Source organism: Solea solea, chromosome 13, assembly GCF_958295425.1.
Source record: "Solea solea chromosome 13, fSolSol10.1, whole genome shotgun sequence".
Classification (NCBI taxonomy): Eukaryota; Metazoa; Chordata; class Actinopteri; order Pleuronectiformes; family Soleidae; genus Solea; species Solea solea.
In genome coordinates, this window is record NC_081146.1 from 9,445,171 (window position 1) to 9,463,581 (window position 18,411).

Sequence of the window (18,411 nt, forward strand, 5' to 3'; positions counted from 1 at the left end):
AAAACACATCGCATCTCTAACGACACTGTACGCATGAATAAAGAATTAGACCATAACCAAACAGTCTAAATGAATCTGATACTAAAATAAACTGGCCCTGTCAGTGTGACCATGCCAACAGCAACTACCACAGGGAGGTCAGAGAAAGGAGGGCTCACAGAAGTGGATTTTTGTGGGATGTCTTTGTGGTGTAATATGATATAATGTAACAATGTGCTTTATTTCTATAGCGCTTTACAACAACCCACAAGTGACCAAAGTGCTTTACAAAATAAAAGCATTACAGACACACAGAAAGCATGAAAATACTGATTGAACACACACACACACACACACACACACACACACACACACACACACACACAAAAGAATAAAAAAAGTGTCATTCAGACAATGCTCCACTTAACAGACAAGGACAACATCAACCACAACAAGACTCACTGATTTAAGGCAGATTTGTCACTAAAATAAGGAGCTAAAAAGAATCAAGAACAGTTGAGTAACCTCAGAACAGGTAGAATCCTCGTCCTGCTCTGTATCTTTATTCATGTAAAGTTTAGACTAATCCCACAATATAAATGCAAGTTTATATTGTTATTATATTAAAACAGGGTGTCATTTTTGTCTGACAGTGTCTGCACCAGCACGGAATCATCATCATCGTTATCCTTCCCATTATCACCTATGTGCGTACATATCACCGTGATGATGGACTCCAACAACACTGGGTCCTGGGTTTATATCAATACTTCATTCCCCATCCTGCCTGTAATATCCAGTTCCACTAATAGAAGTGGAACGGAAGCATATTTTCAGAGAATGGCTCATTTGAATGAAGGACTCTATAACGACTGTTACGGCCTCTGGATTGCACTGATGGTCATAAACTCTCTCATATTCCTGGTAGGAACTTTATTTTGGTGTTGAGTGTTGACACTTTTTTTATACAACGTTGTACCGAAACAACTAGTCTGTGCAACCTGTCATCTTCACCCACTTCATATCTCCCTCACTTCTCCAGGTGGGCATGGTGCTCAACACCGTCGCACTTTACGTTTTCTGTTTCCGCACCAAGCAGAAGACCACCTCAGTCATCTACACCATCAACCTGGCAGTGACGGACCTCTTGGTGAATCTCTCGCTGCCGACTCGCATCCTGCTCTACTACAGGGGAGGAGCTTGTCTCACCTGCTTCTACCTGCACATTTTCAGCTACTTTGTCAACATGTACTGCAGCATTTTGTTTCTGACCTGCATCTGTGTCGACCGCTACCTTGCTATTGTGCAGGTGGGTCTGTGTTCCTGCTCTGTGATGCTTTTAAGTGTCTCTCTGTAACTCATCTGACTCATTTCTGTCACGTGACGTCCTTGCAGGTTGAAGCTTCCCGTCGTTGGAGGAACTGCAGTGTGGCCAAATGTGTGTGTGTCTCGGTCTGGCTGTTTGCCATTGTGGTCACCTATTCCTTCCTCTCCACTGCTTTCCAGCACACGGGCTGCTGCGGGTCAAAGCTTCTCTTCCTCACCATCACCGAGTTTTTCCTGCCACTCATTGTCATTGTGTTCTTTACCTTGAGGGTAATGTGGGCCTTGGCTGACCGCAGTCTGATGCAGCAGAGCAGGTGAAAAACTGTTACACTGGCAAAGATAAAATAATGGCATGTGCTTTCCAGACTGTTTCCATCAAACTCTTTGGTTTTGACCAACATTCTGGTCACATGAAGCATGAAGAAGCAGCCTTTTAATTTAATGCTCCTCATGCTTGGGAGCAGACGTCCAGAAAACCAGAGGTCTGCTTAAAGTGTTTTTGAGAGTAATGCAATGTCCTCTTATGGCTTCATCTTTTCTGCTTTTAAACAGTTTTAATACTGGTTGAAACTTTTAAAATGCAATGTCCTATAATCATTTCAACTTTTCCCGCTGCGTTATCTCTGCTCTGTTTTAACAGTTTTCTATAAAGCACTTTGGAATCGCCTCACTGCGTGAAATGTGCTGTGCAAATAAAATCGCATTGTTTCCTCAGGGAAAGGAGAAGAAGGGCTGTCCAGCTGCTGACCACAGTGCTGATCATCTTCACTGTGTGTTTCACACCCTTCCACATCAGACAGGTGAGTCTAGTGCAAAATCCTCATGTTTTTAAGGGTCCAGTGTGTAAGAGTTAGTGACATTTGAACAGTGTTGTAATGTAAAGTACAAATACTTCATTACTGCACTGAAGTACAAAATTCACATAGTTGTACTTTGCCTTGTTATTTATATTTCTAGCAACTTTTACTTTTACTCCACTACATTTCCTCTCATATAGACGAGCAGAGCCAGGAATTTAACCCAAAACCTTCCAATTGAAAGACAACTCTACCTCTGAGCTACCATGGCTCTATCATTACTCACCACTTTTGTAATACTTTTACTTCTAAAACTTAAATGCATTTTATGTCAGAAAATTACTTTTGATACTTAAGTACAATAAATGTCATATACTTTTACTTAAGTAATATTATAAAAAGTGACAAGAGTCACTGGTAAGATACTTGTACTTTTACTTAAGCATCCCTTTTAGGTACTTTATAAAAGATTTCATCTGATGATGGTGGACTGTATAAATACTGAGGACCCCTCTCTTTCCTAAGCGTGTCAAATAACTATAGTCGTATTTGTGTAAGGATGTTCTTTTTTGTAATCTTCCATTTCAAAATGTGAGACACAAGCTGTGACATGGCAGCACAAACATGGCGGCCTAAATAAAGCAGGGCCCTTTCCTAAAGTGCATTTAAAAGTCTTCTACTAAAACCAAACTATTTTTTTTTATAATAAAGTTTATATAGTTTATAATATAGTTTATTATAAACTAATACAAACATATTAATGGGCAGCATGCTCAATTTCAGCCAATATAAATGTGTAAGTGTCTGTGTATCACTGTGTGTAGGTGGTGGTGTACTTCCACCCAGAGATGCCTCATCACGCTATTGTGTACCACTTAACCGTCACTCTCAGCAGTTTGAATAGCTGCATGGATCCTGTCGTCTACTGCTTTGTTACAAATAACTTCCAGGTGAGAGTCTTTTCCTTAATCTCATCTTTTTTCATTCAATTTACTTTTCTTTACCGCCTGATGGAAGAGTCGAATCCACCCATACTTGCCTGCAGCCACCCATCATGCACTTTTTCATTAATTTATGTATTGATTCACTGGATGATTTACTGCCATTTTTTCCCCAACTAGGCCACTATGAGGCATCTTTTCCATCGTGCAGACCCTGAACATACTAGCGGTGACATCGTCAGCATGCAGCACAGCTCCAAGGCCTCTGGAGCGACGGCTAATGCCATCACTAATAATGTGATCATGATGACCAAGTTTCCCACTCCATTACAGAGGGACACACTGGGGAAGAACCACACGATGTAAATCCCCTTTCACATGGGGTGGAGAAAACTAAAAATTAGAGATTTAGAGACACTCACCTGGGGACACGTGGCTGATATGTGTCTGACTCTGCACATACTGGCCAGTGATAGTGAGAGTGAAATGGCAAAACTCAGATTTATGACATGTGTCCACAGCAATTTCATATTAAGGACCAACCTAAACATAAAAGGTGGCATAAGAACTGCTGCAGCAAAGCTGGTTCGTGAAGAGATTACAACACTGACAATAGACACATTGAGTCTGCAACTCATCATCAAACCAAGTGTCAAAGAAACTTCTCTTGTTCAAAATTCAACATAATACAAACCATATTATGATCGTATTATTAACCATACAATGACCAGTGCCACATACGACTGTCAGAAAACATTTGGGATGACCACATTTGTGCAGCAGAGGGCAACATTGCACTCCCTTTTTCAGAGCTCATTACTGACAGAGAACAGTGAAAATGTGATCAGTCTGTTAAACTGTGCTGAACTGTAAATGTTTGAGAGCAGGGTTTGATGCTCTGAATCATATTGTTATCTCTAAGAACGCCACATGTGTGTGTGTTTGTGAGCTATAAATAAATAAATAGATGATTAGATGTGTTGGTGGACACACATAGATAGTTATTTTGATTCTTTTTATCAGTGTCAATTCACTCCCTTCTTGCATCGTGCAAGATGCAAGAAGGGAGTGAATTGACACTGTAGAAAACTGAGCAGCCTTGATGGAGCTTTCAGTGCTTTCTCTGGTTTCATTAAAACAAAGTTGGATAACATGTTCTGTGCTGCTGTTATGTGCTTAGTATGCATCGATTTAGTGACTTTCTTTGTCTGATATTGATCAAAATGTAAAATAAATATTTATTTTATCACAGAATTTAGAAAAATTATGGATTTTTACAATCACTCCCTTTAGTAGGACTAGTGGCAGCAGCGAGATTTATTGATTCATACACACTATTATTACTGTAATTCTCCACCCACTTTAGGTGAGTAGCTTGCACATGTCACACACGTTGGTTTTGACCACGCCCCGCTTTGTTACTGTGGAAACCAATGAGCCTGATGGGAGTAGTAAACCAGATGGTCACTCATTTAGCCCGCAAAGGTTAGCCCGGGTGCTAACTCAAATTGAGTTACCATTTTTTTTTGCCTCGGCGTTGAAGAAACTATACAAAATGCGGAAGTTGCTCCACTTCACCCCCACACGCACAAACTCTCAGGTACGTTGCACCTTTTCTGTCTCTCCATTTTGAACGTAAACTGTAAAGTACGTTAGCCAGCACACTTCGCCAAGAAACTGTTAGCCGCGAGTCAAACCTCAGTCAGTGACGGTGACCGTTAGGTTTTTACGTGCAGAGTCAGGCGGTTTGATTGAACCGGTCGTAAACAAACTTATCAGTCGCCATGTGCGCAGTCGTACAGTATTCACTACAATATCCACTGATAACATCCCGTAATTCATTGTCGGGGCTGAAGCTCAGAGCTCTCACTACAGCGTGTCCTGACTGGTCCAGCGCCCCCAAACATTCTTGTGTGTGTGTGTGTCTGTCAGAGAGAGCGAGTGTGTGTGTGTGTGTGTGTGTGTGTGTGTGTGTGTGTTATAGTGAGAGACAGACGCATTTTAGAGATGTTCAAATATACGCACAGTCCCCACACACCTCGCATCTCAGAACATTGACTGACATCACACGCGTCTCTTACACTTTATGTGGTGATGACGCTCAACTTTCACCACAAAATAAAAACGAGAGAGAAAAACTTCACCCATTTACCAAAACTGCCAACACGTCCCCGTAGCATGCTGCGTTTGTGTCCATCTCCGTGGTCTTGTGATTCATGTTTTAACTGTTTTGCACTTGTGCAACAAGCCCTTACAGCCCTGCTATTGTGTTGCAACAGGGCCGCTTGCTTAATGTGGTTGTGTTTGATCATGCTCATACACACTCTGATCTGATGCAGGTATAAAGTAGCAGTTTTGTAGGTCAAAGTTATTATCATAGGAAGCTGTTGCGTTTGCAATTACCCCGACCAAGATCATAAATCACTTTAAAATGGCAAGAAATGTAAAAGATACAGTGGAAACAGATGAACTACTGTTTCCAGAAATAACACATTGCACGCTAAGATGTGTAATAGTATTGTATCTTGTTCCATCCCTAGTGATGGATGATGTAACTCTCCTTGTATCAGGAAAAATGCTTATATAAAGAGCTTCATGAGATAATTCAGGTGTGGCAAAACTGCTTGATCAGTTGTTCCTTTCCTTTATTTTGTCACATGAATCATATCATGAGTCAATTCCCTCAATAAATTGTTGTGAAAAATGTTAGCTCTGTGCTATAGAATAAGTTTCATATTGGCATTTTGCCAATGTACAGTACTTCCCAGAAGGGCAGCATTTTCCTCAATCAAAAAAAATGTTTAGTTTCCCATCAGGGGAACTACACTGAGATATTTTTACACGTGGGAACCTTTGAGGATTTGGCCGATGACCACATACTTACAAAAATGTACCTTATTGGTCTTGTGTTAAGTACAAGACCTCTGACACGTCACAGTAGCAGACCTATTCTATAGCTGAGCTTATTAAGTAGTAAAATCTTTAAAAATGAGTCCGTACTGATGACATTACACTTGAACTGGCCAGTATGCTGCCGTTTTACAGAGACAGAAATAAACAAACTGCCTTTATTTACTTGTGTTACACTCATTTCGGATGAAGCTAATGCCAGAACAGAGCACACAACTTCCTGTCACCTCAGATAAAAGCCATTCACAGGCACTTCAGATAAAAGCCATTTAAAGTAAAAGTTTCTTCTGTTAACACCGTTTTTTGGTAATGACCTGTATTCAGTCAGAATGATGTCAACATTTGATTTGTAAATTATGTAAATTGTATTGTGTTGTAGTCTTTAAACAACATGAATTGCATCATACAATACTTGTACTATGAACCAAAAAGAATCACAACAGAGCTGCTGAAATTATAATACAAATATCACCTTACATCTCTTCCCAGCTCCTCCCCTCTGCATACCTCTGGAGCTACACAGAATGTCTGTCTCTCTTCTTCCTGTATTCTGGTTTGTACAAGCCACAGTGAGAAACACCACTCCTGTGCAGCTGAGCCATTGAGTCGTGCACACTGGTCAGATATCAGCATTAATAGTCTCAAGATATAATGGAGGGAATGTATTTTTACCATATACATTTCTGGACGCATTAATCTTATTATTATAGAGACAATCACATTAACTGGCGTTAAATCCAGAGTGCACTGACCTGCACTGTTTTATCTTTGTGGATGTCCTGGGCTCTTGTTAAATAAAGATGGAAATCTTGGAATTGACATTATAATTACTTACAGTAGGACAAATGTGCAAATAAGTGATACATATAGATTTATCCAGCAGCATAAATAGTTCCATCCAAGTTAAACTAGACTGTAATGGAAGGAGAAGCAGAGGAGAGGGAAGGCTCTGACCTCCCAGAGATGAGAAAACCTGTGGAAGAAGCAGAAGAGCTTGAGAATGAAAAGCAGATGGAGGAGGGCAGAGATGTGCCGCACATCCCCTTGCATCGTTGGGTAATGCACGGAGCAGTGATGTTTGGACGTGAGTTCTGCTACGCCATGGAAACTGCCCTGGTGACGCCATTGCTGCTGCGGATCGGTGAGGAGACCCTACACAGTCACACTCTTGCTTTTCTGTTGCTCAGCCAGAGTTTTTGTTTTGTTGTAGATTGCGTATCTACAGTTGAAAGTTCAGCAGCACTGAAAGCACTCTGATTTCCACTTATTAAACGTTTTCGAGCACAGTTTGTGACAATAGTGTATGTGATAAGTATGGGATGCAGACATTAACAGAACCTGTATTACAGCAACTTGTGTTGTGTTCTCTGAACTTTAAACCTACTGTATATTGTTCTGTTACACAGCAGTGCGATAATATTTTGATTAGTGTAGCCATATAATGTATAAAAGCTGTAGCTTATTTTTATTTGTTGCCCTACCCTTGTTATTGGTAGGGCACTTTCTTTATTTAATAGATGGGTTTGATATGTAATAAAGTGTGCTATAGTTATCTATAATAGGTCTACCAGTGTAATTTCCAGCTGCAACAGTAGTTAGGTAATGGTGACAACAAATAACAATGATGGGGAACTTGACTGTCATTGCCAGGCCGGATATGTTGATCTCTGTGGCTGCACCACTGTGTCATGTAACCTAACCTGTGTGCCTGACAGTCAACTGGGCTTTGAAGTTCGATGTCAGGTTTGCCACCATAGCAAAAATGGAACAAAAGCCTCTAGGTATGGCAAGAACGTCCAACACAGCACATTTCAGTTTCACTGTTTTCCTTCCTGTTCACATTATTGTAAGAAAGATTATCCATTAAAAACAACAACTGCAGGGTGTTTTTGAACATGCCCAGTTGTACTTGCACAGACAATACTGAACCACTACTGTCTACTGTGCAATAGATGTGATTGCAGTTGTGATTTATTCTTTATGATGTGTCTGTATCTGAAATGGGCTCTTGCCCTGTGAGCCCAGCAGTCAAGTCGAGACCCTCAGTGAGAGGTTTGAAAAATGTTGTACATGACTCCATGTATTGTGGGTGACGAATGGTTGACTCAATTGGAGCATTAGATTATTTATCTAAAGCAGTCTGCTAGTATTAATATAACATATTACATTTCTCATTAAAGATGGATCTATAAGGATAGGTACACACAGGTGGCTCAATCACAGATAAGTGGAACAGCAAGGAAAAGTTTTACATTTATTTCCTTTGTGTATTCATTGTTTTGTGACAACATCTCCTTTGAAAACATTAACATGTAAAACCTAAATGAAGTAGGTCTAGTTTGAACAGTTGAAACATTAACACTGTGTTTTATGACCTTCACTTGGCTACGGTCAACACTGTAAACACACTCAGTAAAAATGCTTTGCCAAATAACAATGTCAACCTGCACTTTGGTGAATTTCCTAGAGCACTTCAAGCTTGAACATAAAGTACTGGAATCTCTTTCAGACTGTGGACAATATGTCAGCAATGCTAATGGACAGTACAATATTGATACAGAAATCATATAAATGACAACCAATGTTAGTGGTTCAGTTGCACTTATCATTGATTACACCCATGTTAGTTTGCACCAGTCACTCCTCAGTCAGTATGATCCTGTGCTTTATAGCCTTCAAAGGAATTGGCATCATATCAGCTCCCCTGAGACTTACAGCCAACGGGCATCATGCAACATTTTTAAGAGGGAACACTTTGGACCCGGTTGGGGATTGCAGCTCAGGAAACTGACAGTTTCAAGCATGTTGGGAGCATGTTGGGGCATCTGGGAGCATGTCAAAGCAAGAATTGAAGATACACAAACCCAAATATTTAGTTTTCCAAAGCAACTGCTATAGCCAAAAGTTGGACCTCCAACTTATTCAAATCCAAATGCCCAGATTTTGTTTAGAGCTTCATTCTGCACTCTTAGAACACGCAGACCATAGAGACGTTTGGTCATGCTGAATTCCACAAGCTGGAGCAGTTGAAAATGTGGTACTTCAGGTGCAGCTGGCCTTGTTTGGAACTAATGACTAAGTTCAAATGTTGTTTGTCACTTTAGTAAGGCCTCTGCTGAACTTCTATGCCACTTCTGTGTCTAGTTCTAGAGGAATTAAGCGAAGCGTAATATGTGACTAGATTGTCATTTAGGCAAACCTGGTGGAAAAATATAACAGACTTGGACAGACTGAACTTAAAATGAATATGCCTGTGTTTTTCAACGATGGTAAGAAGACTTGTGGATCCTTTGCTTGATAATTAGCAAAAGGAGAATGAGAAACATGAAACGAGAGCAGAGCAATCAGACCCAAGTTAACTTGTTTGTCCATAAATGAGTACAAAAATTAACATAACTTTGGCCACAATATTCATGATAATGGTTGTACTTAGTTTGACTTCTTCAGCGCTCTTTTTAGCACTGTGCGACCATGTGATGATAAAACATAAACATGGATTATTGGCAATGAAACTAGTTCTCATACTGCAAAATCTACCAATGGAAGTGACTGTCCATTCTGAACAGTGAGCAGACATGACATTCAGCCACTACAAAGCACTCAACCTTTGCAACACCGAACTTGAGCAGGATGTGTGTTTAGCTTGTTGCAACACAGATCTTACCATTACTAAGTGTGTGATAGCTGCCCACTGGAGGTCTTGTTTAAACAAATGCAAAACAAGTCCTATTCTTTACTGCCTTTTTTTGCTGCTGCATTTCTTGATGTGTGTTGGTGTTTTCATGAAACAAATCCACCCATGGGACCCACTCATGAAACTGCTTCATTGTAGAGGAGAGGCACAGGGAAGGAAAACAGGATAAGAACAAGGCATAATGGGCAAAAGAGTTGTTTCTGTGTGAACCAGTTTCAACAAGTTGAAACTAAATTCATTATATTACTGTATTGACAGCTATGGCAGTTACTTAAATGTATTTTCTCACTTACTTACAACTTGCCTACAAGTTTTACCACCTGTTTAACTGGCTGGCTATAAATGTGTGAGTGTTTTCTGAATTCAGTGCATGATAAGTCTGAGTTTGCTTTTATGACTAAGTCGACTGGAGATGATCTCAGATTGGCAGATACTGCTGTCTGTTGTGACAGGTCACCTCGTTACCTGAAAACACCAGCTAAGTCATAGGGTTTATAAGGAAAAATGGTGTGAGACCATACTTTTGGCCTCAGATGTAAATTAAACACAAAGGGGGAAATACTATAAGAGGCAACAGAGTTTGTTTTTGATAGTGTCTAAATAAAAGGAATTGTCCTTTCAGTTTGAAGCATTTCAACTTTCAACACATTTGTACCTTACTTTTTCAATTTATAAACAACTAATACATCAAGTCACAGTGCAAGTGTCCTCTAACGTCTTTCAATATCATTTTGTTTCTAGGTCTTCCTGAGCAATATTACAGTTTAACCTGGTTCCTCAGTCCAATTCTTGGTCTCGTCTTCACACCATTGATTGGCTCTGCCAGTGACCGATGTACTCTGCGTTGGGGCAGAAGACGACCATTCGTTCTGGCCTTGTGTGTGGGTACACTGCTGGGGTTGACACTGTTTTTAAATGGATCATTAATAGGTGAGAGTAGAGGCTTTTTTTTTTTTAAAAATCACTGCTTACACAATTACTGTTTAACCTCATCTGCGTCATGTTTATTGTGTTCCTTCAGGCCTCTCCATCGGTGATACCCCCAACAACCAGACAATTGGCATTATTTTTACCGTATTAGGTGTAGTAGTGCTGGACTTCTGTGCTGACGCTGCTGAAGGACCAATCAGAGCTTACCTTCTTGATGTTGCCGACACTGAGGAGCAAGATATAGCCCTGAATATTCATGCCTTCTCTGCTGGTAACACATTCACGCACACACACACAAACATACACACATATTCATTCAGATACGAGGCATGTTGACTCTTGTTTGTTCATATTTGTGTTGATTTTCATGTTATCTGTTTCATGTTATTACACCAGGACTGGGAGGAGCAGTGGGCTACATGCTGGGTGGCCTTGACTGGACTGGCACACCTCTGGGCCAGGCATTTAAATCACAGGAGCAGGTTCTTTTCCTGTTTGCGGCCATCCTCTTGATTGTCTCTGTCACACTACACATGTTCAGTATACCTGAGCAACCGTTTATGCCATCCAACCAGCTTAAAGCCACAGGAAGTGGGGAGTCTATCAGCCAGTTGTCTTTAAGGCCCGTTGGCCAAATGCCACCTGTGCTTGATGTGATTGTAGAGGAGGATGCTTCTGCTCATGGCCCAACCCAGGACAACAACGAGGCAGATCCAGAGCAAATGGAAATGGATTTCCTTACTGTGGACCGAGTGAGAAGTAAAAGTGATTCAGTCTTAGCCATGCCAGATGCCACCATCGACTTAGATCCTGACCTTGACCCAGATGCACAACATTTCTTGCCAGAGGTGCATCCCTTTCTACCAGAGACACAAGGAGAGTTAGAAGATGCTTTTAAGCCTTCAGGCCACTGTATTGGGCCCTCACCCTCTCCTGGTAAAACCCCTACCCTTACTGATGTGGTCTCAGAGCCAACATACCCAGTTTGTCCTGTACTTAAGCATCCAGTGAACCGTCCTTGCTCAGTGGACTCACACCAGAGACAGGTGATATAAGCTACAGACATTTGTTTTGGTGTAACATTATTTTGAGAATTTGAAGTAATTAATAGCCTGATAATATCAATAAATTATTTGATATGTGATTATTTTTCCTTTGTTTTACAAAATGCAATGTATGAAAGCTCCGACATAGACCACCTGTCTCCTGTATTCCAGCTACGCACTGTAGCCTCATGTGGTCTCTATGCCTCTCTCCTGTCGCAGCAGATCAAGTCTACCAATGGTGTCGGCCCTCACGTGTCCGCCGACCACAGCAGCCCAACCAAAGGCCATGGTTCTTTAAAGCCAGGGAACCGCCCCTTGAGTGCGACAGGGTCATCACGGCAACACCGGCACAGTTTCTACAGACAAGTACAACTGCATTTTTAATTTTTGAATGCCTTTTCAGGGTTGGTAATGGTGATTTAAATCCTTAAATTTAATCCTTAAAAGAAGACACATTTTGAAACCTAAAACTTGTTGTGTGAACCTTGCTTTCTATTTTCGTCATTCATATTTGCTGACCACCATGGTGCATTTTGCAAATGTGAAGTAAGCTGATGTATTGTTTTTTTTTCCCCCCTTTCTCCAGCCTTCCTTTACATTCTCATACTATGGCCGTGTAGGATCACAGCGCAATCGACTGAGACGGACAATCCCTTCAAGCCCTCAGCCAATCACTACCTCCCGCAGTCTGAATGATCTGAGTGACTTACAGCAACACTCAGACAAACGAGAGCTCCACCTGTCAGCTAGCAGTCTTTCATCTGAGGGCTCAAGCAGTGATGAAGAACCAGACAGGGGTACAACAGTTCGACTGCTGTGGTTGTCCATGTTGAAGGTGAAGAACATTTGAAAATCATGTTTATTTTGTTTTTGTTTGCTGTTGCAGATTTTTGTTGTGTAACTTCTGTTTCTTCAACTTGATAGTCTTGATTTCCTGTCTTTTGTCCTTTGTAGATGCCGAGGCAGCTGTGGAGATTGTGTGTGTGTCACCTCTTCACATGGTTCTCCATTATTGCCGAAGCTGTGTTTTACACTGATTTTATGGGGCAAGTCATTTTTGAGGGAGACCCCAAGGTACACAACACAGCAACATAAACACAGCAGCATGCTATATGCCACATATAATCAGTATTCAGTCTTTCTGTCATATGCACGGTACCACTGCTGCAATCGTATTGTCTTTGTTTAGGCACCAGCCAATTCCACAGAGCTACACAATTACCAAAAAGGAGTACAGATGGGCTGCTGGGGACTGGTGGTCTATGCTGCGACTGCTGCTCTCTGTTCTGGTAAAACACTGTTTAAAGAACTGTTGATTGACACAATTTAACTTACCAAACCTGCCTTCAGTAACTGGTCCTTCTCTGAACCCAGCTATCCTCCAGAAGTACCTGGATAATTTCGATCTGAGCATTAAGGTCATCTACATCATGGGGACTCTGGGGTTTTCAGTAGGTGGGTAAATGCACAAGACATGATCACTTACCAGCAGTGAAATTTATGTCAGTAGATTTGGGATTATAGTCTCAATTGATATGTAGATGAAGTGAAATTTAAAGTTAAAATTAATTACACCTTTTACTCCTTTATTTTAGGAACTGCAAGTATGGCAATCTTTCCTAATGTTTATGTTGCCATGGTAATGATCAGTGGAATGGGCATCATCTCCATGAGTATCTCCTACTGTCCCTATGCATTACTTGGGCAGTACCATGAAATCAAGGAGGTTTGTTCTTCCTGATTACACACAGTCTTTTCATGATTTATAAGAAGATCATCCAAGTGTTAGCACGTTCCAGTCATTGATGTGATAATGTCCCAATTGTTCCGTCTCATCTCCTGTGACATTTTCTCATATCACTGTTGTTACAAAAATCATTTCCCATAAAAACAGAATGTTTGCCCCGAGCACCAGAACATTCTAAAAGCAGTCAATTTATGCTTTTATCTTACTGAAAACCTAAAACCATAGACCTGAAGAGACCATAATTTGTAGATTAAGTTCAAATCTCTCCTCTTTTTTTCTTATCCTCAGTACATTCACCACAGTCCAGCAAACACTCGAAGAGGTTTTGGTATTGACTGTGCTATCTTAACCTGCCAGGTGAGTATTCTCCTTTGATGCTAACTGTCCTTGTTGTTGTAGTGTGTGATAATAGTGTCTTTGTATTTCACGTAATTATGGATTCTCACAGTATTTTCTCCTATTTCCAGGTGTATGTAAGCCAGATTTTGGTTGCATCAGCCCTGGGAGCTGTGGTGGAGGCAGTTGGCAGCGTGCGAGTCATTCCTATAGTGGCCTCTGGGGGCTCCTTCCTGGGCTTCCTTACTGCCTGTTTTCTTGTCATTTATCCCGATGTGGAGCCCAGCAACCCACAGCCGCAGGAGGCTCAGAGTTTGGTTGCTTTGTGCGGAGAATCTGACCAGAAGGGAGAAAGGAACGGTGATCAGAGCCAGGCTGTACTGGACCTCACAGACAAAGACGGGTTGAAGAAGATGGAGAATCACTAACCTTGAACATGGAAATGAAGGTTGAAAAGGATAAACGCTGTTAACAATTTATCCAGGATAAAGGTTTATCCTCATCAAATCACAAGCCACAGTGTGTGAGGATTATTTCAAATCATCTATTTTATGCATTTGATGATCTGAGCGTTTCTGAAGGAGGAAAGATGATGAAACAAGAGCAGATGGTTGGGCGTTGTGGGGATTTGGATGGAGGTCTTCTTGGAGAAGAGGACTGACCACAAGAAACCTATGCTGTTACTAACTACCTCAACACCAATACAAACAAATTAGTAAATAAGTGAACCATTGAAACACAGAACCACAAGACTGTCTTTTACCAAGGAGCTACTGTTGGACTTATTGATGATGTTTAACCCATTACACCTGTCATGTGGTTGTTAACACCTTGGATTTGTTTTCTTGTGGCATCAGTCAAATAGACTGGCTCATACATTGTGTGAGAAAAGTCCTCATATTCATGGTCAAATTCTGTTTATAATAACATAGAAATATTATTCCCCTTGTCTGAGTTTTTGGTTGATTTGTCTCTCACTTGCGCACTCAACATGATGATAGCCCCACCAGTGATGTGTCGGACTGACGAACACAATTCTTCAAGCACAAGTGATGTTAGTGCATTTATGGCTAAAACCTTATCATGATACACAATTTTCAAATCAGCTATTATCGATAATTATCAGCGTAAATGTCAGACAAAGAAAGTTTGATTTATGAGTGACAGATAATTGTGCTTTTAATTTTTTTTTTTTTTTTAACTTAATTTCCCATTCACACGCCTCATAATATACACTTTAAACATTAAGGCCAAATTCGATCATACGTGGGGAAAAAAATGAGCTGAGGAAATCTAACCTCAAAAGTCTGCTAATTAGGAAAAACCAGAGGTAGGGCTAGAAATAAATAAATATTTAATAATGAAATAAATATACAAATAAAATCCTTAAAATAAATCAGCCGAAAAATAATGAGCAGAATTCAAAGATGCTATAAAATGGGTGGAAAAAAGCTGATCAGTGACTAAAAAGTAACAGAAGTTGTGACTAAAAGACATAATTATATATTTATATACCGTATATTCTCTACTGGCTTGTGAGACAAATGGATGCACTCTGGTAATATTCTTAAGATGAGTGTGTTCTCAAAGTGTGTAGTGTGTTTGCACAATCACTATATAATGAACCTGTGTTTTATTGATATTGAAGACAATTATAGCACAATGTTTGCTGTTGCTTTTCTTTTGCCCAGCGTTATTTACATGCAGAGTGGTGCATTGAGATCCAAGTGGTCACTCCAGATTAATGTGGAGACACATTCTGATGCCACTTCAAGTTGTCATTTTTGATTGGATCGCCCGAGGCATGTGTTACCAGGTGTGAGCTTCACGTGAGCGTTTTTACAATTATTTTGGTCAGACAGAATTCAGACTTCTTAAAGAAACACAAACCTTTATTTAAAAACACAATTGGTTAGCACAGAGCACTTTTTGTCCGACTTCTGATCAGTACTGTCACACTGATGCTGACAGGCAAAACAGTAAAATAGTTAGGTTGTGTGCCTTTTGTATAATTTGTCAACTGAAAAAAAGAGAGATTACACTAAAACACCTTTCATGATACAGAAACAGTATTGTTTTATAATGTAGTGAAGAGGCGGAGCAGCAGCTTTGATACCTCAGGTGACAGATTCTGCATTACAGTAAGTTATTTTACACTGTAATTGGAAGCTTATCGTGGCCTTTGAAACGCAGATTTGACTTTTAAGAAAGACTGTATTTCAGGGTGGCTTTATACAAGGGGTGGCAATGTATTGTATGTTTTGATTACAGCAAAAATGGGGGGGAGAGTTCAATCATGAACCTATGTTGATCACTGAACATGTGTCGTATAACTGAACAGAACAGCTCTGTCACTGATATAAGGATTTGACTTTTTATTTGTGCTTTGTACTGAAAGCCTTACTTCACATGGTGTGCCTTTGTGATCACTTGACAGCTTTGAAACTCCTGCTGTACCGGGAGGATAAATGAGAAGAGAAGAGTCTGCTGAGGAGCGTTGTATTTTTAGCACAAACACATATTCACTTTCTCAAACCTAATACACTACAGACTACAATTAAGTATGAGAGTTGGTGTAAATGCCCAGAGCAACTTCAGGCTCAGTGATGAGAGCTTTATTTGTTACAATTTGGAGGATTAACGTCACATAGTCTGTAATAATAATGCTGCATATTGTGGAGAGGACAACTTCTATGCAAGGCCAATGACTGATCTACATTCAGTTTGCAAACTTGAAATTCCCTTTTCCGTGTGTTATGACCTTATCAGCGAGCACAGGGCCTTCTCAGTCTGTTCTCCACTATTCAGTGATTGTTCAAAGAGGAGGAAACGGTGAAAGGGAAAATAATACACGTATTCTGCTCTCTGCCGTGACTGAGAGCAATAATAATTATGGTAGTTATTGAACTCTTGTCTGTATTTCTCAGAATTTGGGCAATGCCATCAGTTTTTGTTGGGACCGTTGTATCCTGCTAACTAAATGCTATTGTTTTGATGCCATCAGGGCTGAAAACTATACTTAATGGTGTGTTGACTGTCAATTAGGACCTCAAGATTTACTTAAACGATTTACAAGCACAAAGACCCAAAGGGAGCATCTTTATCAAATGTGGATATTTGCATCTACAAAAAGGGAAAGTGCTGAGATTCAGTGTAGAGATTCTGTGAGAGTTTTTTAGGACTGAGATCTGGGTTGTTGTTTTTTTTCTTTTAAAAGCACCCATTGACAAGAGTTACCAGTTTTGTCACTGTTGGAAATAATTTTTCAGTGTATGATTTTCTACTGATGAGGTTCGAGAACATCCACTTACTTTTTTCTCTCTCTTTTTAAGAAGCTTGAGAGGTTTTGATTTCTGTGTCAGTTTTGAAATTGGTTTGATTCTTGGTTTGGTTTATAGTTTTAATGTGTCAGAGATGTCAGAGTTCTCACATCTCACTAAGAACATTGAGGAGAAATGTTGATTTCAATGTAAAACTACTGATAAAGAAAAAACAATCTTTTGAAAACATCCCTTGAATTTTTGTAAAAAAAAACAAAACAAGCAGGCCTGATGTTCTCATTAGATGAACTTCTGAACTTGAGATATTACTGAAACATTCCTCTTTGCAAACTCAGAGAGAGCCAATTGCTCTTACACAATATAAATGATGCATATATGAAATAGCTCCGATATGTCATGTTTTTAAATAAAATGAATACAAATATTACATAATCTTTATTTAATGTCTGGTTGTATTGTCACTGACATAAGAAAAATCATGTCTGGGGTGTATTTTAATTTCAGAATCAGAATGAAAAATACTTCCATTTGGTCGAATAGAAATACATAGACTTATAAAAATCCTAAATGTACAGAAGGTGTATACTGTGTGCACAGTGAGAAAATACAATTTTTGTAGACCAGTAATAAAAAAGTGTAGAAACAGCATTGATTGCAACCATTTCACGTTCAAGAAATTAAGTAGCCAAACACCGCCATCCTCAGGTCAGTGTGGGTCATAACAACTAACATTAACACTTTAGTTCAAGTTAGGAAATTTTAATTCAAGTTTGAGGTTTTACTTATAAAGCACTTTTGTTACACAAAGATATAACTGAAAGTAATCAATAACGAGTCTGTAACAGTGTGTTAAAAACACAATGAAAGACATTTTTTGAGGACTTAGAAGAATAAAAAGTTAGAAAAAGTAAAAGAGAATTGGAGTCTTAAAATATGATTACGTAAAAAAGGAAAAAAATACAATATATAAGAAATAAGATGAATTCCAATATGTAAAATGTTTTGGTTTAAAAGAAAGAAAGAAAGAAAAAGATTTGGTATGTTGTCACATTTTGTAGTTATATTAAAAATAGAATAAATAGTTTAGTTATAAGCACTTCTTCAGTCTAGAAGTGTTTTGGTTTTTTTTAAAAAAAAACACTGTAGAGCCTCATAATGGTGCAATATTTAACTTGTTTATTCTATCACTGTCTGTGTGTGAAAAGGAAGCAACACACACACACGTTTGTGCTTAATTCATATTGAGGACCATCATAGACATAATGCATTCCCTAGCCCCTTACTTTTTAACTTTAACCATCCCAACTAAGTGCATAACCCTAACCTAAACTTAAACCCAATTCTCACCCTAACCCTAAAACCAGGTCTTAACCTTCAAAAAGTCCTGTGAGGAGCAGACAACATGTCCTCACTTCCCTAATAAA

General features: G+C 39.6%; 2 protein-coding genes across 3 annotated transcripts; both read left to right on the top strand.

The window, feature by feature from the left end:
- Positions 1 to 657: 657 nt before the first annotated feature.
- Positions 658 to 3,409, top strand: gpr20 (G protein-coupled receptor 20). Its single transcript, XM_058647797.1, has 6 exons — positions 658 to 903; positions 1,022 to 1,288; positions 1,375 to 1,619; positions 2,021 to 2,105; positions 2,927 to 3,052; positions 3,224 to 3,409. The coding sequence occupies exons 1-6, from the start codon at positions 685 to 687 to the stop codon at positions 3,407 to 3,409; spliced, it is 1,128 nt and encodes a 375-aa protein (XP_058503780.1). The 5' UTR covers positions 658 to 684.
- A 1,070-nt stretch (positions 3,410 to 4,479) lies between these two features.
- On the top strand, positions 4,480 to 14,655 carry slc45a4b (solute carrier family 45 member 4b). 2 transcript variants are annotated; one of them, XM_058648481.1, is made up of 13 exons: positions 4,480 to 4,643; positions 6,443 to 7,094; positions 10,389 to 10,577; positions 10,669 to 10,848; positions 10,974 to 11,623; positions 11,843 to 11,989; positions 12,210 to 12,458; positions 12,578 to 12,697; positions 12,813 to 12,912; positions 12,998 to 13,078; positions 13,219 to 13,349; positions 13,659 to 13,727; positions 13,838 to 14,655. In XM_058648481.1, the coding sequence occupies exons 2-13, from the start codon at positions 6,872 to 6,874 to the stop codon at positions 14,132 to 14,134; spliced, it is 2,436 nt and encodes an 811-aa protein (XP_058504464.1). In that variant the 5' UTR covers positions 4,480 to 4,643; positions 6,443 to 6,871; the 3' UTR covers positions 14,135 to 14,655. The 2 variants fall into 2 exon arrangements, with proteins under 2 accessions (XP_058504464.1, XP_058504466.1); XM_058648483.1 differs by having other exon boundaries at positions 11,846 to 11,989.
- The last annotated feature ends 3,756 nt before the right edge of the window (positions 14,656 to 18,411 follow it).